Consider the following 24,812-nt stretch of genomic DNA (forward strand, 5'->3'; position numbering starts at 1 on the left):
TATATATATATATACAACCAAACAGCCCAACTCTCTCAGATCATAGGCTGCTTTTCCTCCACGACTCATCAGGAAATTGGTTCTTTGGCTCAGAGGGCCTCTCGGCTTCAGACCATGGAAGGTGTCGCGTTGAGATGGAGAGCTGCAACAGTTGTGCTGCAAGGACTGCTGGCGATGACCTTTCTTATTTCAGGTACCAGTTATTGCTATTGGGATGTCCTCTAGTTGCAGACCTGGGTGGCTGGGTGGGCGCCAACTAGATTTGCACAGAGAAACTGCCAAAGAAGGACAGAACATTTTTTATGTATGCTACAACAGCAGCAAGAATACTCATCGCAAAGTATTGGAAGACACAAGATCTACCCACCTTGGAAGAATGGCAGATGAAAGTGATAGACTATATGGGACTGGCAGAAATGACCGGCAGGATCCGAGACCAGGGAAAAGAGACGGCGGAAGAAGATTGGAAGAAATTTAAGGACTATCTTAAGAAACATTGCAAAATTATTGAAGGCTAGAACGATGTTGATTCAGAAATTAAGGAGTTAAAAGCTGTAATGATTATGTGATTAAGAAAAGAAAGGTTAAAAAGTATATAGAAATTAGGGAAAGGATTTGCTGAATTGACTTAATTAGAGAATGGAATACAGAAAGGGGAGGTATGAGGAGGTCGGGAAAGTAAGTTTTATGAATATAAGGGATGGAAGCTATACCTGTTTTGTATGTGTGTTCTTTCTTTTTTGGATTGTATGTATTTTTATTGTTTTTGTTTTTATTGTTCTGTTTATTCTGTTTTATATAAATTCCTAAACTTTAATATTATAAAAAAAAATAGATTTGCACAGAGAAACAAGAAGGAATTCCAAGGTAAATGGAAATGTTTCAGAAAGGGGCTGTTTGAGGGGATGGAATGACTTGTCTATGAGGAAAGTTTGCAGCATTAGGGATGTTTTAGTTTAGAGAAAGTAGGGGAAAGAGTTCACATGATAGATGCTCAAGAATTATGCGTGGCCTGAAGAAAGTGGTTAGAGAAACATTTCTCTCTCTCCCTCTCAAAACACTAGATATTGTGGACTGAAAGTTGGCAGATTCAGGGCAGCTCAAAGAAAGATCTTCTTCACACAGTGCAAAGTTAAACTATGGAACTCCCTCCCACAGGAGACAGGGATGGCCACCCACCTGGATGGCTTTAAAAGAGGAATAGGCTGCCTGGGGGGCGGGTAATGACTATGATTTAGTTGTCATTGTTCTGTTTTGTAAGTTTACATCTGACTGGTGTTAGTGTGAGTTGAAATCCAACAATTGGCATTGGACTAGATGCCCCTCGTCGTCCCATCCACCTCTATGATTTAATAAAGCCCTAGGACTGGTCATTATAGCATTTTTGACATCCTTCTTTGGTATCTATGCATCAAACCACTCACTCAGGTCCCTCTTTTGGGCCTGCGGTTCAGAACAGGCATTTGACACAAATTTCTGCCTCCTAAGAATTTCTGTTTTCACTTCAAAAGGGGGAAACCAATTTCTAGTTCCTGATGATTACAAGGCAGAAAGACATTGCTAATAATTTCACCAGGATCTCCTAACCTTTCTCCCCACATTTCTTTTCAGGAATTTCTGCCTTGAAGTGTCATAGCTCCAACACCGTCCATCTTATGACTCCAAACAATGGCAACAAAACATCAAGTGCCTCCCCAGTAAGCGGTATTATCAACTGCTCCAGTGCTCAGAACGTTTGCACAGATGCACAACTTATATTCTCTATAGGTAAGCGCTGCTTTGTCAGATGGATCCTGTGTGGCTGAATGATTTTTGAGAGAGGAAAGCATGGAATTGCTTACAACCCATAAAATTCCCAGTGGGATTACCTGGGGCCTGAAATGATTTTTTGCATGCATTCAGAATTGAGGTATTTAAAATATGTTTTGATTCATTTTATTTTATATTTGCAGATCTTTGTCCAAACCCCTGCCCTCCATTTCTTTAATTTTTAATAAAAAGAATTCCTAGCTGTTTCTGAGAGCTGACACAGACCCAGTTCAGATGTAACACTAAGCCATAGCTTAGTGCAGAGACAAGGGATCTCTCATCCCTCCAGATTTGGTTGGATCTCAACTCCTACCACCCCTAACCATTGGTCACGCTGGCTGGGGCTGATGTGAGTGAAATCCAACATCTGGCATTGGGCTAGATGACACTTGTGGTCCCATCCATATCTATAATTCTATGAAATCTGGAGGGGCATAGATTCCTGCCACCAAAGTAGTGTTACAACAGCAACCTTCTGAAAGTTTATAAATCTTGTTTTGCTCTTTCAGTTTGATATCCTAGTTCAGAGGTTTTAAACCTTTTTGAGTCCACGGCTCCCTGTTGAACAAGTACAGTGGTACCTCGAGGTACAAATGCCTCAGGTTACAAACGCTTCAGGTTACAAACTCCACTAACCTGGAAGAGTTACCTCGAGTTGAGAACTTTGCCCCAGGATGAGAACGGAAATCATGTGCCGGCGGCGCAGCGGCAGCAAGAGGCCCCATGAGCGAAAGCACGTCTCTAGTTAAGAACAGTTTCAGGTTAAGAATGGACCTCTGGAACGAATTAAGTTTGTATCTAGAGGTACCACTGTACATTCTTCCTGCAACTTGCCTATGCAGAGCCAATTAACTGTGGGGCTCAGGATCCAGTTATGTCACCCCTTGTTTGCAGAGGTAGCAGTTTCTCACCCTTTTAGTGAACACCCTCCATGAGGAGTATTCCCTCAGCCTCCTCTCCTCTCTCCTTTCCTTGGCAGTCCTCCTGGCAGCCGCTGGTCTCTGAGTTGCTCCCTCTCGCTCCAAAGAGAGGTTCCTCCTCACACTGCCCCACAGGGGCCTGGGAAGAGGATATCCCCAGCCTTAGTGGCCCAACAGAGACTGGCCAAAGTTGAACGTAGGCCAGCACCTTACCTTGGGAGGTAGCAGTGACAGCAATGGGCACTCAGCTCCCAGGCAGGCTTTGCACACAGCAAGCACAAGAAAGGCCAGCGTGGCGCCTGGCTGTCTGGCCTCCCACTAGTCTGTCCATTCCCAACAGCAAGGGCTGGTGGATTGGCCAGCTGGGCTACCCCACCCACTTGCTTGCTTACTCTGAGGCCACCTCAGTTCCTGGCAACTAGCACCCTCTGGCCAGCCCAACAATGGCGCCATTCACCGGGGGAGCTTTTAGCGAGAGCTGTTGCAACAAACAGATGTGCAAACCTTTGGGAGGCAGAGACGCAAGAGGGCATCAGAGGAGAGAGGGGAGGAAAGAAAGACGGTCAGATTCCAGTGTTGCCTGCGGCATCCCTGACGAACATTTAAGGCACCTCAGGGTGCCAGGCCACACTGGTTGAATACATTGTCCTAGTTTATTAGAACAAACCACAGTTCCCTGGGTATTGACATTGCAGAGAACTATGGCTATTTCAGATATGAAAGCAGAAACCTTTTATCTCCTTGTCGCACAAATGAAAGAAAAGGACATTTTTAACTGCTGATTTAAGTTAAACCTACTAATGAACTTACTTGCAGCCACTCTTCCCAAGTTGGTATCGCATCTTCTTTCCACGACTGGGCAAATGCCATTCTGGCTCCGGTCCTTCCTTGTGATCTTTTGCCAGGCTGGACTGCATGCTAAAAATACAATATGCATCTTACTTGCCTCAGTGGAGGATTTGGAGATATGAGGGTGTAGAAAAGCTCTGGATTTTGCATGGCTAGAATGCAGGCTACCGTCCTATGGGAAGCCAGCTATATAAGGCTTCTGAGGTAAAACAGCTGCCAGGAAATGTGTGACGAAGAAACAGGAAGAAGTGGGAAGTGGGAAGAACTGTCAGCACTTTCTAGGGCCACTCACATGAACAAAATCACCCCCACCCATGGCACTAAGGTAGACATGAACCAGAGGGAAAAAAGCAGGAGGCTTTAGCAGCCCTATCCCCCTGTACACAGTTGCCGTATGTCCAGAATTTTCCAGACATTCCCAGGATTCGGCCATCGGAAACAGTGTTTGGGCCGAAATTGCTGAAATGTTCAGGTATCAACAACTTTGGCCTAGAAACAAACAAAAACCTTTTTTGTCCAGGTTTTAAGTTTTTGAAATATGGCAACCCTAACCCCGCCAAATCATGTATATATGACTCCCAGAGCAAAAATTGTCAAGGTAAGTTCTTTGGAACACCCTGCCACTGCATCAATCTATTGTTTGTATATATACATCTCTTCCTATCCCCCTCATTTTAGATAAAGAAGTTTTGATAATGAGTCACAAAGGCTGTGCCAGCAAGGACCTTGTGGATGGAACAAAACCAATCAACTCTGGTGACCGACACTTTGCCATCCAGTTCAACCAGAGCTACTGTTTTGGTGACCTTTGCAATGTGAAAACGAGGGAAGTTCCCAACACCCCTATCGAGGACGGAGGTATTTTTTTTTGGGGGGGGGGGTGTTGAATGCCACCTGAGAGGAAAGTGAGAACTCACAGTTTCACTTGTTGGGAGGGTGGTTGTCAATAGGGAGGCTTGAAGAATTCAATTTTGAATATTTCTAAGGCAAGTGGCCCTGTTCCTCAACTCTTGGGCTCACGTGCTATAGAAAAGGTAACCCCGCTTCTCAAGAAATGAGAAAAGACTGTGTGCTTTAGGGTGTAATTTAGCGGTGAGAGCATGGGGAAAGATTTGGAGGGAGCTGTGAGGGTAGTGGGAATATAGGGTGCACTGCAGAGGTTGTATGAGCTGAGGGGATAGGCGAGGGGTGAGTGGGGGGTAAAGGACCTGATCAGGTGTGGGGTTTGGCAAAGGGTCTGGCGGGTTTGGCAAGTAGAGAAAACAGGGGCATCAGCTCCTAATATGTGCAAAAATCGCACATACCTATAAATTGGGGAACTGCCTCACAAAATTTTGAAGGATAATACCTCACTTAATGCATGCACATAAACACATGCTGATTCATTTCAGTGGGTTTGATATGCAAAGTAAACCGAAATATTCCCCCCTATCATTGTTTAAGAGACAGAAAAAAGGGGGAGACTCCTGCAAAGGGGAGTGACCTTTTTTGATCCAGACCCACTACAGACCCCTTGCTCTTCATTTTGATGTCTTACTCCAGTAACAGGCTCCAACCAGTGCTACTCGGGCTTTGGTTGGGGCGCCAGTGGAAGCATCAAGGAGACTATGGAATGCGGCAAAGACTACGACCAGTGTTACCAAGGCAGCATGAACATTACTATTGCACTAGATGGAGGAGGTGAGTTCGCCCTAGGGAATTTCTTCCACAGCCTTAAATTGCTCCACTTCTGACCTTCTCTAATTTTACCATATTGTGCCCTGCTCCCTTCTAAATACATTATTTAAAGGGTGTGTTTGTGATTTAATTCAAGGAAGTGCTGGTTGGTGAAGATAGTGACTTGGCTATGGAACAAGGTCAAAACGATTTCATCTGCCCACCAGTGTTAGAAACTCAGATATATAATCTAGGTGCCAAATGGCTTCTTAAACCAAGGTTACAGTTGCCAAAACAGAATGTCTATCTGTCAGCCCTAAAGACAGCTCTAAAGTCTTGTTTTCCAAATGATGGACTGACTGTGATTGATTCTTGGTTAAACATCTGGCTAGTTCAGATGACCATTTAGAGCAAGGTTAAGAACTTTAAGTTCTCAGGGAAGAAAAGTCTCTTGATCCAGGGAAAGTCCACATATATATTACGTTATACACAACGTAAGAATATTTTTCACAACCGTGAGCAGGGCAGTGGGGTGGGGGAAATGAAGACAAGTGTCAACAATTAGCTATAATGTTGTTCACTGCTCCTGCTCAGGCTGCACTGAAAAAGCATCTTGGTTCCTGAAGTTCATTCTGATTGTGCAGATCAAAATATAATAGATAGAATTCTACAGGATGTGGTATTAGTGCGTGAAAACAGTAAAGATCCAGTGATCCCCAGGCTGGTACCTCCAGATGTTGGAGATGTTAGGTGTCATCCTGGCACTTGGTCGCAGGTGGCGATAGCAGGTGAAAAATGTGCCTGGCTAATTTTAAACACTGCTGCCCATGTATTACTTGAAGACTGCTTTCTTTACAGCAGCCTTTGCCCTCTAGAAGTTGGCTGGGGCTGATGGGATTTGGAGTCCATGACATATGGACAGCCCAAGTTGGTGAAGCCTGTTTTACAGCTTCACTGTGACTCTCTCCCTATTTTAGCAATTGTCTGCTGATTTATTCCCTCTTTAGGGTGATCGATTGATTGCAGGGGGCCTTTTGGTTATGTGACATCTTAATAATGCCATCTGTTAATAATAGTAGTAGTAATAATAATAATAATAATAATAATAATAATAATAATAATATCAGTAGCAAGCTGTTTGGGAATTTGGGCACATTGAAAAATGGGATGCGACAAGCTGTTTCTAAATGAAATAAATGCATCTCACCAGGTTCAGAGGTGACTGAGGCCCCTTGACACAAGTGTATTCCTTTACATGTACCAATATGAATATAATTTATGTGTATGGCCAAAGCCATTGCACAAGATAAAAGACATAAAGCAGATAAAAAAACAGAATAAAATATATTACACAGCTAAAATAAATAATTAAAATACTTCTTGAAGCCAAACATTATAGAATCAGAGAACATAAAATTGTTGAGTTGGAAGGGACACCAAGGGTCATCTAGTCCAACCACCTGTGATGTCAGAATTTCCCCCCCTGAATAATTAAATAAACCTACGCACACAAACCTTTCACCTCCAAATCACCGCTATAAGGCAAAACAGGCTACTTTTTCACCCCTAAGTATGGGTTTCCCCTCAGGCTCCAAGTTCTTCACAATTCCCTGTGGCGTCTCAATGCATGCTGGGAGAAGTGGGCCAACATCCCCCCATACCTAACATGTTGTGTCTTTCTTGTCCTCCCTTCTCTTCCACAACAGGATCCAGCTCCGTGCCGATGATTCTCAGGACCTGCCAGCGCTCATCCTGCGATGTTATAAAGAGCCAATCCTTTGGCCCTATAAATATCACCAGTGAGTCAGGGCCATGCTGCTCCGGCAGCAAATGCAATTGGAAGGATGATGGCTTTTCATTCAAGATAATCCACCCAACCAATGATGGTGTGAGGAGCACACCAAACCTGTCTTAAGATCAGTATGGGTCAGGTTTCCAAGGGCCCGCCCTCTCCTGGCAGCATTAGGAGCCACTGTCCTTGGGATATGGAGCTGAGAAAGGGGCTTTGGGAGCACCTGAATTGCTGGAACCTGCACTTGGGTTTGGAAGGGCTGTGTTGTGGAGCAGGAAGGAAGGAGGGGAGTTAGGGCTCCATGGCAGTGACCAGTCTCTTTTTTAAAAAAATAATTTTTATTAAGAATTTCAACATAACAAATTATCAAAACATATCATCTTCATTATTTCCCCCCTTTTTTCTCCCCCTCCCCCTCCCCCCTCCCCAAAGAGCCCTCCCCCGAGACTTCCCTCAGTTCCTCTCTCTGATTTCTCAATACATGTTATTCTTTGCATATTGTAAAATTATATAAATCCTAACATTATCTGTCTATTATGTTAACAATCAATAAATTTGTGTATGTTTATTCAAAACCTGCCAAGGAGTCCATTTCATTTTGTTGTCTTTTTAAGTAGTTTGTAAAAAGTTCCCATCCTTCTTTGAAGTCACAGTTGTCCTTGCCTCGCAATTTGTATGTCAGTTTCGCCAGTTCTGCATAATTCATCAATTTCTCTTGCCACTGTTCTTTTGTCAGGGTTTCCTCATTCATCCATCCTTGTGCTATCAGGACTCTTGCTGCCGTTGTAGCATACATAAATAAATTCTTTATTTTCCTTGGCAGGTCTTTTCCTACCATCCCTAACAAAAATGCTTCTGGTTTTTTTTACAAATGTGAATTTAAACATTTTCTTCAACTCATTATTTATCATTTCCCAATTTTTAAATTTTTTTCTACATTTCCACCACATATGGTAAAAAGTCCCTTCTTTTTCTTTACACTTCCAGCCTACGTTTGACCCGGTTTTGTACATTCTTGCAATCTGTACTGGTGTTATATACCATCTATTTTCATGTAATTTCTTTCAAAAGAGAACAGTCTGTAAATTTTAAATCTGTTTTCCACATTTTTTCCCAATCCTCAAATTGTATATTATGTCCTATATCTTGTGCCCATTTGATCATGACCGATTTCACCTTCTCATCTTTTGTTTCCCATTCTAGGAGAATACTATATGCACCCTTCAGCAACTTCACTTTCTCTTCTATGACTTCCTTTTGAAATTTAGAAGTGGCATAACTAAATCCGGGTTTTTCTTGTCTTCTTTACATATCTCATGTAATTGCCTGTAATGTAACCAACTCTGAAAATGTTCTTTTATTTCCTCATACTCTTTCAATCTCCATTTTCCTTCTTGGTCTTTTAATAAATCACTATATGTGAGCCCAATGGCTTGAGCAACCAAGCTTCAATTGGTGAGAGCCACCAAGGTGTCTTTTGTTCTATTAAGTCTTTATATCTCTCCCATACCCTCATTAATGATTTCCTGATTACATGATTATAAAATCCCTTATGTACTTTTCCTTTCCCATACCATAAGTATGCATGCGATCCAAATCTATTATTGTGACCTTTTAAGTCCAGTGCTTCTTCCTTTTCCAGTTTTATCCAGTCACTAATCCATACCAAACATGCAGCCTCATAATACAATTTAAGGTCTGGGAGGGGGAAACCGCCTCTTTCTTTTGTGTCTGTAAGCATCTTATGCTTTATCCTTGGCCTCCTGCCCCCCCCCCAAATAAACTTAGAAATTTAGTTCTGCCATCTTTTGAGGCAATCATCTTTCACCATTACTGGGACTGTCTGGAAAAGAAATAGCATTTTTGGCAAAACATTCATTTTTACCGCTGCTATTTTTCCTAGCAGGGAAAGGTTCATTCTACTCCATATTTCTAAATTCCTTTTTATCTCAAACCACACTTTTTCATAATTGTCTTTGTAGATATTTATATTTCTTGTTGTTAGCCATATCCCTAAATATTGTACCTTTTTATGGACTTCTATCTCAATACTTTGCTCCAACTCTTTTTTTTCTTCTTCCTTCAAATTTTTAACCAATGACTTAGTTTTATTCCTATTTAATTTAAATCCTGCCACTTCCCCAAATTTCTGAATCTTTTCTATAACTCTAGGGAGAGAGTTTTTTGGATCTTCTACTGTAATCACCAAATCATCAGCATATGCTTTCAATTTAAACTCACTTTTCCTGGCTCTTATATTTCTGGCAAGTACTTCCAGGACCAGAATGAACAAAAGCGGTGATAATGGACAGCCTGTCTAGTTCCTTTTTGTATCTTGCAATCATCTATTATCACCTGGTTTACAATTAATTTAGCTTTTTGTTCTGAATATATTGCTTGTATTCCTTTTAAAAATTTAGATCCACAATTAATTTCTTCAAGTAACTTTATCATTAAATTCCAAGAGACGTTGTCAAAGGCTTTTTCAGCATCTATAAACATCATTGCTGCTTTCTTTTCATTTTTAACCTCCAGGTATTCTAATAACCTCCAGGTATTCTATTACATTCAAAATGTTTCTTATATTCTTCTTCATTTGCCTACCTGGAAGGAATCCTGCCTATCTTGATGTATATACCCATTTAATATGTTTTTTCATTCTGTTAGCTAAAATGTTTGCAAATAATTTATAATCATTGTTTAACAATGTGATAGGCCAAAATAATAATAATAAATGAGATAGGCCTATAATTCCTAATTTGCAGCAAATCTGAGCCTTGTTTTAGAATTACTATGATATAAGCCTCTTTCCATGTTTCTGGGATTTCACCTGTATTTAAAATCCCATTCATAACATTTTTCAATGGGTTTACCAGTTGTTCACTTAATTTTTTTTATAATACTTTGCTGTTAATCCATCTGGACCAGGAGACTTGCCATTTTTTGTCCACTTTATTGCCTCTAGCACTTCTTGAACTGTTATTTGAGTATTTAAGATAGTCATTTGTTCCTTTTTATTTTTGGTAAATTACTACTTTTAATATATTCCTCTATTTTAAAAATTTTCTCCTTCACTTCCCTATACAAATCTGAAAAATATTTTACAAATGCTGCTCTTATTTCCTTCGTCTTATCTGTGATCTTTCCATTTATGTTAATTTTATTTATAGAGTTCCTTTGTTCACTTTTCTTCAACTGCCACACTAGCAGTTTTCCTGATTTATTGGCATGCTCAAAATATTTTTGTTTCATTCTTTTTATTTTCCAGCTAGTTTCCTCATTGACTATCATAGAATATTGAGTTTCTAATATTCTAATTGCCTGCTTGACTGACTCTTTATTTACTTTCTTTGACAATTGTTTCTCCTTATCAGCAATTTCCTCTAAAATCTATTTTTTCTTTTTTTCTTTCAATTTCTTTTTGAATGAATTTTGTTGTATAAACAGTCCTCTCACCACTGCCTTACTTGCGTCCCAGACCGTCTGCAATTTTGTCTGTCCTTGAATGTTTATTTCAAAATAATTACCCAAGCTCTTTTTGGCTTTTTCCAAAAAATTTTGATCATCTAGTAAATCTTCATTCAGTCTCCATCTAAATGAAATTTGGCTTTCTTTTTTTATTTCCATTGTCAAGGAATTATGATCTGAAAATGTCCTGGGATTAATCTCATTTATTTAAACTTGAGGTTCCAACTCTTTGGATATCCATAGTTAGTCTATTATTGAACTGCTGTCATGAACATGACTGTAATAAGTGAACTCTTTGTCAAACAAATGTCTTATTCTCCATATATCTATCAAATTCAAATTTTGAGCCAAATCAAAAAAGGTCTTTGGTAATCTGCCTTCTTTCGTCTCTTTTTTCCTAGCTGATCTATCTTTTTCTAATGATGGAACTCCATTTAAATCTCCCATTAAGATCATCTTTTGATCTGTAAATTCAAGTAATTCTGTTTCCAAATTTTTTAAAAAGACTGCTTTTTTCTCATTGGGTGCATAAATTCCTACCAGAATCACCTTGTCTCCCTGAATTTTTATTTGTATTATTAAAATCCTCCCTTTTTCATCTTTTTGAATCAATTTGGATTCTAGTGCAGGGTTAATGTAAAAAAATTACTCCTCTCTTTTTTGCTTTATCCGCCAAGATGAAGTCCAAACCTAATTTTTTATTAATTAAAACTTTTTAATGTTTTTTTGCAATGTGTGTCTCTTGAAGACAAATTATGTCCGCCTTCTGTTTTAAAATTACATGCTGAATCCTGTTACGTTTAGCTTTGCAGTATAGATATTCCACTTGGGCCAAATCAGTAGGGTTATTAAGGATACCCGGCATATAGATCTTTAAAAGGTTCAATAGATGGACTTTACACTCTTCTTATGACGGGAGTCCTGGGGGTTTAGGATAATTTGATAAAACGAGTTTGTTTCGGTACAGCACCAGTTTCCAGTTTTTATTTGTTAGATTTGTCAAATTTCTCTTCTTAGAGGGATTGGTTTCATCTACAGATAGAATGTAAGACCATGGATCTTGGATCAAAATGTCTTGCTTGGAGTTAGGTGTTGGGGTAGGTGTTAAGGGTTCCAAGCAATCCATCGCAGCGTCAGGGCAAGGGTTTATAGAACGTTCTTACTTAGAAGATTTCCTGGTTAGAAGTTTCTCAGTGTTCCCACTGGTCTCGGTTTTTGGGATACTCTTGAGAAGATTAAAGAGCTTTTTAAAATCCATTTTTTTGTAACGCACTGCCTTAAAATTTTTAACATTTCTGCTCTTTTTTACCCTTATGGGCCTCCTTTTCAAGGCAGTAGCCCTACAAGATCTCTTGGCCTTCCTTGTGTTGGGATACTGCCAGGGAGACAAAGGCCATCACTGCCTCCACGTCGACTCCGGACGTCCACCGATCTCCCGTAGACACGCAGTATCAGCAAATAGCGACACGAGCTCCAGAAATAGATTGCCACATTCCTGGGCTGATGCACGCTCTATCAGCAGAATTCACACAGCAAAAGATGCACAGCAGGAGAGCATATTTACAAGTTTATTCAGCGTTGGTCAGAACAAAGAAAAACATGACTGCCTGCTTGCGTGTTCAGGCACCAAGTGAGAAAACGAAAGCAACAGAAAACATAAACATCCTGTGAACAGGAAATGCGCAGACTCTGTGACTCACATAGCCTGCTCCCTTTTAAGGTGGAACGGAAATATCCTAACACCTTGATGATCTGTTTTTGCAGGTGGTAGGAAGGGAGTTGTTATTACTTTCCAATTCTACAGTCACCCCGCTGGGTTCCCTACAGAGAGCTTTGCAAATGACCATCATTATAGTGAGGATTTTTGTACAGGTGGCCAGATGAGATTTTATATTTTCAATATCCTCAGTTAAAAGCACAAGCCATTTGATAACTGATAAATCCTCATCCTCATTTGTCTCAAGTTGGAAGCAGGAGTCTCTTGATGTTTTAGGGTTTCCCGAAGACATCTCTGCAATTTGTTTTAACATTAGTTCTTCCACTTCTCGGACTTGGGATGGTTCAGGAAAAGCTTGGGATTTAAGTCTCTGTTTTGGGAGTACTTCGGTGACTGTACCAATTATGTTTGGATTTACTTTGGGCTTTATTGGCCCTTTGTTGTGGCATTCTTCTACACAATCCTCTCTCTGCACAGCCGGCCCTTCAGTGCAGGAGGGAGAGGTTTCAGTTTCCTGCTGATTCTCACTCGGCTTGACTTTACTCCTGTTCTTAAAGGGCCGAGTGCTTTTTGTTTGTGCTCCCTTTAGGGTAGCTCTTTTAGAGAGGGGTCTTAGATCACTCCGACAAAAGCCCGGTGCTCCACAGCCACTCCTGGTCGTCACCATTATTTATCTTGTAAAGGCCAAGTTGGTAAAAATCTCACCTCGGTTCACTAACTCCGTCGGGTGTTGCAGCAGGGTTCTCCGCGAGACTACTTCCAAGGTAGGCAAGTAATTGAGACCAATTTGCTGAGCTCCTTTGCCGTGTCGCCCTCCTAGCTCAGTAGGAAAGCATCCGAGATAACAAGGAAGTAAAACCATGAAATGATAAAATAGGGCAGTAAAACAATAAAATAAAACAATAAAACAATAAAATAAAACAATAAAAGGACAATAAAACTATAAAATGGTGAGAGCAGCTGCCTCACCCTGCCTCACAGATCGGTGGCCATCTTTAAGTCCTCCCTCTGTACAGAGTTGCCGTACATCCGGAATTTTCCAGACATTCCCAGCATTCGGCCATCAGAAACAGTGTCTGGGTCGAAATTGCTGAAATCTTCAGGCATCAAGAACTTTGGCCAAAAACCTAGAAACAAAACCCGGACACAAAAGGTTTTTGTTTAAGTTTTTGAAATATGGCAACCCTAACCCTGCCAGATCATGTATAAATGACACCCAGAGCAAAAATTGTCAAGGTAAGGTCTTTGGAACACCCTGCCACTGCATCGTTCTATTGTTTGCATATATACATCTTTTCCCACCCCCCTCATTTTAGATAAAGAAGTTATGATAATGAGTCACAAAGGCTGTGCCAGCAAGGACCTTGTGGATGGAACAAAACCAATCAACTCTGGTGACCGACACTTTGCCATCCTGTTCAACCAGATCTACTGTTTTGGTGACCTTTGCAATGCAAATTTGGAAACATGGAGAGCTCCCAAGACCCCTCTCAAGGACACAGGTATTTTTTAAATAGGCCACCTGACCGTTAAGTGAGAACTCACAGTTTCACGTTGGGGGCGGGTGGTTGTCAATAGGGAGGCTTGAAGAATTCAGTTTGGGAGATTTCTAAGGCAAGCGGCCCTGTTCTCCAACTCTTGGGCTCATTTGCCAAAGAAAAGGTAACCCCACTTTGCAAGAAATGTATAAGATGGTGTGCTTTAGGGTGTAATTTAACCGTGAGAGCATGAGGAAAGGTTAGGAGGGAGCCATGAGGGGAGTGGGAACATGGGGTGCACTGTAGGGAAGAGGTGAGTTGGGGGTGAGTGAAGAGTCTGGCAAGTGGAGAAAGGCAAGGGTGGCGGCTCCTAATATGTGCAAACATTCACACACATAATAAGTTGGAGAACTGCCTTGCAAAATTCGGGAAAGTGTGGGTTTCACGCCATAAGACACACCTGGCCATAAGATGCACCTAGTTTTTAGAGGAGGAACACAAGAAAAAAAAATATTCTGAACAAAACAGTGGATGTATGGTTTTTGTGGTTCATGCTGTGGCCACAGACATGTGATTTGACGGTGAGTTTGGTGTAGCTCAATGCAAAAGTCCTGAGAATCCATGTGGATCTGTGCTTTGTAACCATGTTTTTGCGCCACTGCGACCCCAGGCAACAGTAGGTACGTGATTTTTTTGGTGCAGGCTGTAGACATGGACATGCTATGTGATCTGATTGTGAATCTGGGGTGACCCAATGCAAAAATCCTGAGGATCCATGCGGATCCATGCTTTGTAACCACGTTTTAAGTGGGGAGGGAAGGAAAAACACCGAAGGGTCAAGGAGCACTCGTGGGGTGTGTGGAGAAGGAGGCAGCTAACAATGCAGGAGAGGGGTTTAAGGGGATGGAGGAAAGGAAGGCCAAAGTTCTCCCCCCCCCCGCCCAAGCCAGCCCCCTGTCGCTCTCCCCCACCTGCTTGTTTTCCGGCTCCCTGCGCATCCCTAGCACGCTTCCCTGGACGCAGCAGCAGCAGCACCGGAGCACAAAGAGGCAATGGAGGCAGTTGTCGGTTGCAATCCTAGCTGCCAGAAGCTGAGCCAGGTGGGCTGGAGCCTGTGCACAGTGTGACTAGGAAGGAATTAGCAGGAAGGACACGATGCTTTCCCCTCTGTAAGTGGCTCTTCTCCTCTCCCGCTTTGCTGCTTTAAAGCGAACTGAGCCAGGGAGGAAGGAGGGAAAGAGAGCCCACTTGCTTTAAAGCAGCCAAACTGGACAGGAGCTGCTTACACAGGTGTAAGAGGCTCCTCTCCTTTCTCCCGCTTTGCTGCTTTTCAGCGAGCTGAGCTAGGGAGGAGAGAGAGAAAGGAGCCCGCTCGCTTTAAAGCAGCCAACCAGACAGGAGCCGCTTACACCCGTGTAAACAGCTCCTCTCCTGCTTTGCTGCTTCAAAGCAAGCCACGGAGGAGGGAAGGAAGTATCCTTGGCTGGCGACTGCAGCGGGATGCCCCGCCATCCGTAAGAATTCACTCCATAAGATGCACAGACATTCCCCCTTACTTTTTAGGAGGAAAAAAGTGCATCTTATGGAGCGAAAAATGCGGAAGTTCCTTCTTTCTTCACACATAGACCTATACTCATACACATCATAGAATCATAGAATCATAGAATCATAGAGTTGGAAGAGACCACAAGGGCCATCGAGTCCAACCCCCTGCCAAGCAGGAAACACCATCAGAGCACTCCTGACATATGGTTGTCAAGCCTCTGCTTAAAGACCTCCAAAGAAGGAGACTCCACCACACTCCTTGGCAGCAAATTCCACCGTCGAACAGCTCTTACTGTCAGGAAGTTCTTCCTAATGTTTAGGTGGAATCTTCTTTCTTGTAGTTTGGATCCATTGCTCCGTGTCCGCTTCTCTGGAGCAGCAGAAAACAACCTTTCTCCCTCCTCTATGTGACATCCTTTTATATATTTGAACATGGCTATCATATCACCCCTTAACCTCCTCTTCTCCAGGCTAAACATGCCCAGCTCCCTTAGCCGTTCCTCATAAGGCATCGTTTCCTGGCCTTTGACCATTTTGGTTGCCCTCCTCTGGACACGTTCCAGTTTGTCAGTGTCCTTCTTGAACTGTGGTGCCCAGAACTGGACACAGTACTCCAGGTGAGGTCTGACCAGAGCAGAATACAGTGGCACTATTACTTCCCTTGATCTAGATGCTATACTCCTATTGATGCAGCCCAGAATTGCATTGGCTTTTTTAGCTGCCGCGTCACACTGTTGGCTCATGTCAAGTTTGTGGTCAACCAAGACTCCTAGATCCTTTTCACATGTACTGCTCTCAAGCCAGGTGTCACCCATCTTGTATTTGTGCCTCTCATTTTTTTTGCCCAAGTGCAATACTTTACATTTCTCCCTGTTAAAATTCATCTTGTTTGTTTTGGCCCAGTTCTCTAATCTGTCAAGGTCGTTTTGAAGTGTGATCCTGTCCTCTGGGGTGTTAGCCACCCCTCCCAGTTTGGTGTCATCTGCAAATTTGATCAGGATGCCCTTGAGTCCATCATCCAAGTCGTTGATAAAGATGTTGAATAAGACCGGGCCCAAGACAGAACCCTGTGGCACCCCACTAGTCACTCTTCTCCAGGATGAAGAGGAACCATTGATGAGCACCCTTTGGGTTCGGTCAGTCAGCCAGTTACAAATCCACTGAGTGGTAGCATAGTCAAGACCGCATTTTACCAGCTTCTTTACAAGAATATCATGGGGCACCTTGTCAAATGCCTTGCTGAAATCAAGGTAGGCTACATCCACTGCGTTCCCTTCATCTACCAGGCTTGTAATTCTGTCAAAAAACGAGATCAGGTTCGTCTGACATGACTTATTTTTCAGAAATCCATGCTGACTATTGGTGATCACAGCATTCCTTTCTAGGTGCTCACAGACTGTTTGCTTAATGATCTGCTCCAGAATCTTCCCTGGTATTGATGTCAGACTGACTGGGCGGTAATTATTTGGGTCCTCTCTTTTCCCCTTTTTGAAAATAGGGACAACATTTGCCCTCCTCCAGTCTGCCGGGACTTCGCCTGTTCTCCAGGAATTCTCAAAGATGACTGCCAGTGGTTCTGAAATCACATCTGCCAGTTCTTTTAATACTCTTGGATGCAGTTCATCTGGCCCTGGAGACTTGAATACATCTAGACTAGCCAAGTATTCTTGTACTATCTCCTTAGTTATTCTGGGCTGTGTTTCCTCTGCTGAATCATTTGCTCCAAATTCTTCAGGTCGGGCATTGTTTTCTTTATCGGAGAAGACTGAGGCAAAGAAGGCATTGAGGAGTTCAGCCCTTTCTGTGTCCCCTGTTTGCATTTCACCATCTTCTCCTCTGAGTGACCCCACTGTTTCTTTGTTCTTCCTTTTGCTACGAACATACCCATAAAAGCCTTTTTTGTTGCTTTTAACCTCTCTAGCAAGCCTGAGTTCATTCTGTGCTTTAGCTTTTCTGACTTTGTGTCTACACGTGCTGGCTATTTGTTTGAATTCCTCTTTGGTGGTTTCCCCCCTTTTCCATTTTTTGTACACATCCTTTTTTAATCTTAACTCAGTTAAAAGTTCTTTAGATAGCCACCCTGGCTTCTTTAGGCACCTTCCATGTTTCCATCTCATTGGTATTGCCTGAAGTTGTGCTTTTACTATCTCCCTCTTAACAAACTCCCAGCCATCATGAACTCCCTTTCCTTTTAGTATTACTGTCCATGGGATCTCACCCAGCACTTCCCTAAGTTTTATGAAGTCGGCTTTCTTAAAGTCGAGAAATTGAGTCCTAGTATGCTTGGCTGCTCCTTTCCGCTGTATAGTAAACTTCAGAAGAGCATGATCACTCGCGCCTAATGATCCTTCCACTTCTACCCCACTAACCAGGTCATCAACATTGGTTAGGACCAGATCTAAAATGGCTGTTCCTCTTGTTGCTTCTCCCACATTCATTTCAGTGGGTTACCCTGAGTACAATTAAAGTACTGACTGCTTTGAAAAGGGCAAATTAAGTAGGTTCACTTTCATATGCAAAGCAAACCGAAAGATCACCCCCCCAATCATTACTGAAGACACAGAATAATGGGGGAGCCTCCTATAAAGGGGAGCCAACCATTTCAACCAAGCCCCACTTTAGCAGCTTAATGGGGTGAGTGATGCTCAACGGGCCCCTTGCTCTTCATTTTGATTTCTTATTGCAGCAGCTGAAGGAAGCAGCTCCAATCAGGCTTTGATTGGGGCCTTGATGATACCGTCCATCGGATTGTGACATGCAGCAGGGGCTACAACCGGTGTTGTAGTGGCACTTACAACATTTCAGTAGGTGAGTTCTTCCTAGCAAATTTATTCCACAGCTGCTCCTGGCCTACAAAACATTTTGCCCCCTGCTGGTCTTTATTGGTGGTTGTGGGTAGACAGGACTTGTTGGGAAGCATGCTTTGCCATTAACAGTTCAACATCCCAACCTATTCAAATATGATTTATGTGTGTGTGAGTCATTACAGAAGATAAAAGACATAAAAGAGAATAAGATACATGACACAATTAAAATAAATAATTAAAATAGTTCTTAAGACCAAACGCTATGTCAGTTAAGAGTTTGCTCCCCGGAAGAATTTAACAGATTTCCCCCCTCAAAATTGCCACTCTAAAACAAAACAGGCAGCTTTTTCAGACGTGTAGGGGGGTCTACCCCCTAAGTACTCATGGGTTTGGATTACCCCTCAGGCTCCATGTTCTTCACAATTCCTAGTGGCGTCCCACTGCATGCTGGGAAAAGAGGGGCAACAGCCCTCATGCCTAACGTTTTTGCCTTTCTTCCCTTCGCTTCCCTTCCCACAACAGCAACCCTCTCAATGTCCATGATCTTCAGGACCTGCCAGCGCCTAGCCTGCGATGCTATAAAGAGCCAAATCTTTGGACCCATAAATATCACCAGCAAGTTGGAGTCTTGTTGCTCCAGCAGAAATTGCAATGGCATGATAATGAACCCAACCAATTATGGTGCGAGGAGCATCACCAACCCATACCTGTCTTATGATCATTATGGGTCAGGTTTCCAAGGGCTCAGCCTTCAACTTTGCCCTTTCCTGGCAGTCCTGGGAACCACCATCCTCGGGATATGGGGGTGAGGAAGGGGGTTTGGGAGCACCTGAACTGCTGGAACATGCATTTGGGTTTAGAAGGGCTGTGTTGTGGTGAAGGAAGGAAGGAAGGAAGCTGGGGAGTTGGGGTTCCAAGACAGTGACCTGTCCCAACCAATAGCATGTATGGCTCATATCTATAAAATAAAAATTTTATTTGGATAACCACTGCCTTGGGGTCTGATTCTCCCTCCCAAAACCAAGCAATTTGTTTGCTTCCCAAGACCCCACAGATTTCGGCTATGATGGCAAAATACGACGGGCTATACCCAACCAGGTTCTACTCAGAGCAGATCCACTCAAATCAGTAATAATAATAATAATAATAATAATAATAATAATAATAATAATATATTATTATTTCTATCCTGCCCATCTGACTGGGTTTCCCTAGCCACTAAGGGTGGCTTTCAGCAGAACAGAATAAAACTTAAACATTAAAAACTTCCCTAAACAGGGCTGCCTTCAGATGTATTTTAAAGATAAGATAGCTGCTTATTTCCTTCACATCTGAAGGGAGGGTGTTCCACAGGGCAGGCGCCACTACCAAGAAGGCCCTCTGTCTGGTTCCCTGTAACCTCACTTCTCGTAGTGAGGGAACCGCCAGAAGGCCCTCGATGCTGGACCTCAGTGTCCAAGCTGAACAATGGGGGTGGAGACACTACTTCTGGTATAGCTGAAGTTAATAGCCATGCCCATTAACTTCAAAAGGACTACTCTCCATAGGACTGGGATTGGATACAACTCATAAACTACATATTCAATATAATAATGTTATTGATTGGGGGAACCCTAAACCCAAGAAATTAATAAATGCTAGGATGTTGATTATTTGGGATATGAAGGGAGAATTGAAGCTGCAGAGGAATTCCTGGACTAGCCTATGTAAAATGACCTGGCGAAGCTAGGGCCATTAAGGAACAATAGGGGCCCTAGAGGGAAGTTGGGGGGTGGGGTCCTGTCTCTCTTTTTTATATTAAATATTTATTAAAATTTTCCACATTAATACACAAAATCAAAAAAGAAAAAACAAAAAAATTAAAAACACATAAAGTTTACAAATCCATATTTTCAATAACATATTTCCCTGACTTCCCCACACCTCCCCTTCTTATATTCCAATTCAAGTTGTTAGTTCAACAAGTTCTTATCCCCAATTTTTAACTTTTTTATGTTTAATTCATTTTAGAAAAACCAATTTTAACTTATAAACATCAATATTTGTACCTCAGTGCTCATTCTTAAAACCTTTTTCTAAAGTCAACCCAAATTCCCTTCCACGAATTCCCCAATTTTCATACTAATAACAAAACAAAATAAAAAACAGATTATAATTGTACACCCTTTGGATTCCCAAACCCCACCACCCCCTTTCCCGGTTTCGATCCCCAGCAAATGTCCATCAGTCAATCTACTATCAGCCTGGAGACCTCACGTCCGAGGCTCTTAATTCTCTCTCAATTCCTCTCTGCCGGTTTTTTTGATAGTCCTTAGTATTAAACACCAGATCTCGGAGAAGCTCTGTCCCAATAAGGTCCATGTTTCTTCCAGCCAGACCTCCATACTTAAAAGTGGAGCCCGAATCTTGTTTCAGGAGGTGGGGTCCTGTCTCACAGTGTTCATAGGACCAAGAGACATGCAGGGTGAGGGAGCTGCTTCAGTGACTTGCAACACCTGTGCCAATATCTCAAGGACCGCCTCTTTCCATGTGAACCTACCGGGATCCTGAGATCATCTTCTAAGGCCCTTCTTTGTGTGCCTCCTCCTCGAGAGGTCCAGAGGGTGGCAACACAAGAACGGGCCTTCTCTGCAGTGGCTCCCCGACTATGGAATGCTCTCTCCTGGTGCCTTCCTTAAACACCCTTAGGCGCCAGGCAGAATCATACCTTTTTAACCAGGACTTTGGTTGTTCTGATTGACATCCTATGCCCTTTTAAAATGTGGCTCTTTCTGGGGGGGAGGGGTATTATTGGGTTGTTGTTTTTATTTTGATTATATATATTGTGGTTTTTATGTTGATCTTTTCTGTGAAACTCCCTGAGACCTCCGGGTATACGGCGGTATATAAATTCAATGAATAATAATAATAATAATAATAATAATAATAATAATAATAATAATGTTTGTGTGGTGGATATCACTTGGAAATGCAGCTCAATAAAGGCATTTCTTAAGGAAACTAGTGAGAGTTTGGTCTAAAATGCTCTGTTCTCAAGTCCGGATACCAAGGGGGTGTTTCCTATTAGTTGTAGGTCCATTCTGGATTCTATCCAGAAGAGCCAATCCCTTAGTTGACACTTATTCAAAGTCACAGCAGAACTCAATTCTGGAAAATAAGAAGAACCTAAAACATATTGACAAGCTGCTTTCCAGAGTTGGTTATCATACTCATTTTCTATCCAGAGGGCATTTGGCTCGTGCTATTTATGGTGGTAAATAAGTCTTCTCTTTTAAGCCCATCAACTTTGGGAGCCAACAGCCCCCTCAAATATAATATGGAGGGCAACAAATATACCTCGGCCTCTAGGAGTTGGTGCCTATGATCTGCTGTTTGCAGACTTTCGACACAGTGGCGTAACAGAAGGGTGGCTGTTGGGGCCATTGCCCCAGGCACATTTTTTTGTGCCCCCACCTATAGTTCCCATCGAGGGAAGCTGCGTCTGGGCTGGACTTTGAGGCTGGGCTTTGGCGCATGGGCGACAGCAGCAGACCCAGGGGGAGGAAGCCTGGGAGAGACAGCAGTGCTGCCTTTCTCTGATGCTGTGATCGTCCACCGGAGAGGCTGAGGGCAGTGGCAGAGGAAGAGGACGGGCTGCCCTGGGTGCCATTTCTGAGGGGGTGACAAAAAGGCACCCCGCGGGGGGCTCGCCCCACCGTCCCTGACAGCAGCAAACTCTAGCTGAGCTATCCAGAATCTATGCACCCAAAGAGCCGCTTCTTCCAAGCATTCTAATAAAGTTTATTGATCCTCAGACAACACAGTTATATCTAAATACCAGCTGTGTGCATGCACATTTTCTTCACTTTTCTGGGCAGAAACGTTTCGCCTCTCACAAGTCTTGTTTTCATAGTCTGTTGGCTAAAGTCCGTTGTCAAAGCTGGATTTAGGCCTGGTGGGCGGTTCCCCAGCACAGGGCACTGAGCCAGGGAGAGGTAAGGGAGGTTTTGAGCAGCAAGCTGTTTTTGACAGTTCCCCCCATCCTCCACCTTACAGTTCACAGCGAGATTTGTCTGAAAACGGACAAAATGGGCAGAAGGAACTGGAAATCCTAAAAGCATCTCCTCCAGGCAGGTTTGGAGACTGGAAGCTGAAGGAAATTGCTTTGCATTAGATTTTTTATTTTATATAATAATAATAATAATAATAATAATAATAATAATAATAATAATAGTTTTTTATTTATACCCCGCCCTCCCCAGCCAAGGCCGGGCTCAGAGCGGCTTACAACCAATAATAAAAACAAGTTGAATGATTACAACTTTAAAACAAAATTAAAATACAACATTAAAATATTAAAACATTAAAATATTAAAATGTAGCCTCATCGCAGGAGGAGAAGGAAAGGAAAAAAGAGAGAGAGGGGAGGATTTATGAAGCTATGAATTTGTCTTTCTGCTTGAGAAAAATAGAAAGGGGAAAGGAGGGTGGGAACCCCTAGACATTCGCCCGACTGTCTTTGTGATTCAGCCATGGAGTGAACATCAGACAAAGAAAAAGGAGCGGAAGATAGGATGGGAGAAGTGGGCGAGGAGAGCAAGAGAGGCCAGCCTTCGTTTGCACCAGCGCAGCTGGTTGGCTATCACTCATTATTAAAATATTAAAATATGGGTCCGCCCCTGTTGGACAGCTGCCTGCTTCTTTATGTAATCCTGTCCTCACCAGAACTGCTCTCGTATTTCAGATAGTCCCTCCTGTTATTCTCTAGCTAGCATGTTTGTGCATGATATATATATATAACCAAACAGCCCAACTCACTCAGATAATAGACTGCTTTTCCTTTTCTTCCACGACTCATCAGGAAACTGTCACCTTCAGACCATGAAGGGTGTCGCATTGAGATGGAGAGCTGCAACAGTTGTGCTGCAAGGACTTCTGGCGATGACCTTTCTTATTTCAGGTACCAGTTAATGTTGCTATCCTCTAGTTGCAGACCTGGGTGGTTGGGTGGGTGCCAACTATATTTGCACGGAGAAACAAGAAAGAATCCTAAGGTGTATGGAAAAAGTTCAGAAAGGGGCAACCAAAAGGGTTCAAGGGGGTGGTACAGCATGAGAAGCTTAATCTCAGGGTCTTGGGTTTAAGCCCCATGTTGGGCAAAGGATTCCTGCATTTAACATGTACATAAGGACTCTCCTTAAGGGCAGAGGGATGTTAACTCTTGCCCTTCCAGACTCCTTCTTCAAGATCTTGAAGCTGAGCCAGCATCCTTTTAGTTCAGCAACAAGAAAAATGAATGATATAGTATGTAGCCAGTTTAAGCTGCAGCTCTGTTGTGATTCACTTAGCTGGGTGCCTTAGATCTGAGTCTAATACACTAGAATTTTTTCTTAGATTAATGTAAACAAAGCAACAAAGTAACAAACAGAAACCTGGACATTTAAAAATCCACCCAGACAGAAATTTCAAGGAAAAAGAGGACATACTACTACTACATACCCTACTTCGGATGTTTCCCAGATAGTGAACGTCGTATGACTTGCTTAAGTCACATTTTTGGGGCTGCTGGGAGGAGTGTCTCTATGATGTGGGTTCTCTATCTGTGGGAGAAGGGACCCAGCGGCCGAGGTGGACTGGCTGTTCGTGTCTTTGCTGAAATCTGCTTTTCTTTTGCGATGCGTACTAAGCTTTTACGAGCAGCCCCACCCCAGTGCGAGGGTCCTCCGTCTGTTTTCTGAGTGCTGGTGGGGAGGAGTTTCTCTGTGATGTCAGTTTAGCCCTGTCTGCGACGAGGAGAAGGTCTGGGCTGCATCAAGTAAAGAGAAGGCGGAGTCATGTCCCCCAGGAGCTTTCCCGGAAAGTGAATGTGGTTTGACTTGCTTCATGCTGGCACTCAGTAGAGAGGCAATGCTAAGCAGCCTAATGTAGTGTTTATAAAGTTGTGGGAAAACCTACCCAGGGAGAAGCAGGAAATGAAGAAGACCTGAGCCATCTGCTCCCCTCCCGCTGAAGAGGGAGAAGTGGGGAGGGGATGTTTCAGCTCTTTCTTCTGAGTGACAGCTGTCAGCCAAGAATCTGTATCCTGCCTCTAAGCAAAGGCAGTAAAAGCCGTCAGACCAGGAACTGTGAAGTGTGCTCCCATGGAGCTGTCTGCCTCCACCCATAAATTTTTTTGGTTCAAACTTTACTTTCAAACCTACACTGTGCTGTAGGTTTTTCCCATTATTATTCTCTATATTCTTCATTAAAAGATAAAAAGTGCATAATTACAAGTGCACAGAGTAAGATAAGACACAAAACAGAAGAAGAGAAGAAAAGAAAGAATACCCAGGTAGAAAACTTTTTTTTTTCATTTTTATAAATAAAGTATTAGGTTAAGTTTTGTTTAACTACAATACCTTGTTGGGGTTGGGGCTAATACCTATAATTTGGTTGTCATTGTTCTCTTTTGTAAGTTTACATCTGACTGTTGTTGGTGCGAGTTGGAATCCAATATCTGACATTGGACTAGATGCTCCTCGTGGTCCCATCCAACTCTATCATTTAATAAAGCTCTAGGACTGGACGTTTTTGACATCCGTCTTTCGTATCCACACATTAAACCACTCACTCAGGCCCTTCCTTTGGGCCTGCGGGTCAGAACATGGATTTGGCGCAAATCTTTGCCTCCTAAGAACTTCTGCTTTCATTTTAAAAGGGGGGAACCAATTTCTAGTCCCTGATGATTTCAAGGCAGAAAGACATTGCTAATAGCTTCTCCAGCATCTCATACTCTTTCTCCCCACACTTCTT

The 24,812-nt window shown here is 42.6% G+C and overlaps 3 protein-coding genes and 2 long non-coding RNA genes across 8 annotated transcripts in view; 3 read left to right on the forward strand and 2 right to left on the reverse strand.

Moving 5' to 3' along the window:
* The window catches only part of LOC310769205, a 126,423-nt gene that overhangs the window by 70,832 nt on the left and 30,779 nt on the right, over positions 1–24,812 (reverse strand). The gene's annotated exons all lie outside the window — the stretch shown is intronic.
* PLAUR (plasminogen activator, urokinase receptor) overlaps positions 1–24,812 on the forward strand; it is an 82,764-nt gene that overhangs the window by 31,619 nt on the left and 26,333 nt on the right. The gene's annotated exons all lie outside the window — the stretch shown is intronic.
* LOC310768784 (uncharacterized protein) overlaps positions 1–24,812 on the forward strand; it is a 48,745-nt gene that overhangs the window by 13,699 nt on the left and 10,234 nt on the right. Inside the window, exons 5-8 of one of the 2 annotated variants that reach the window (XM_083627561.1) lie at positions 1,612–1,767; positions 4,257–4,436; positions 5,121–5,258; positions 6,941–7,876. The exons of the other annotated variant lie outside the window; for it this stretch is intronic. Coding sequence (XP_083483687.1) covers positions 1,612–1,767; positions 4,257–4,436; positions 5,121–5,258; positions 6,941–7,149 — 683 coding nt within the window. The 3' untranslated portion in view covers positions 7,150–7,876. Of the gene's footprint in view, positions 1–1,611; positions 1,768–4,256; positions 4,437–5,120; positions 5,259–6,940; positions 7,877–24,812 lie in introns of those variants that run through there. 2 annotated transcript variants of the gene reach the window in all.
* LOC310768949 (uncharacterized protein) overlaps positions 1–24,812 on the forward strand; it is a 74,372-nt gene that overhangs the window by 289 nt on the left and 49,271 nt on the right. The window contains exons 1-4 of one of the 3 annotated variants that reach the window (XM_083627925.1): positions 13,226–13,713; positions 17,921–18,042; positions 18,564–19,812; positions 20,460–22,154. The exons of 1 other annotated variant lie outside the window; for it this stretch is intronic. The gene's annotated coding sequence lies outside the window, so the exon portion shown is untranslated. Of the gene's footprint in view, positions 1–13,225; positions 13,714–17,669; positions 18,043–18,563; positions 19,813–20,459; positions 22,155–24,812 lie in introns of those variants that run through there. One more of the 3 variants, XM_083627924.1, reaches the window with a different exon arrangement.
* LOC310769157 lies at positions 52–24,370 on the reverse strand. The gene is made up of 3 exons (XR_014551457.1): positions 23,520–24,370; positions 23,016–23,038; positions 52–233 (listed from the first exon to the last, which is right to left on the reverse strand). It is a non-coding gene; the product is annotated as an uncharacterized lncRNA (long non-coding RNA).

This window comes from Podarcis filfolensis (genome assembly GCF_964270895.1).
Source record: "Podarcis filfolensis genome assembly, chromosome: 8".
Taxonomy (NCBI): domain Eukaryota; kingdom Metazoa; phylum Chordata; class Lepidosauria; order Squamata; family Lacertidae; genus Podarcis; species Podarcis filfolensis.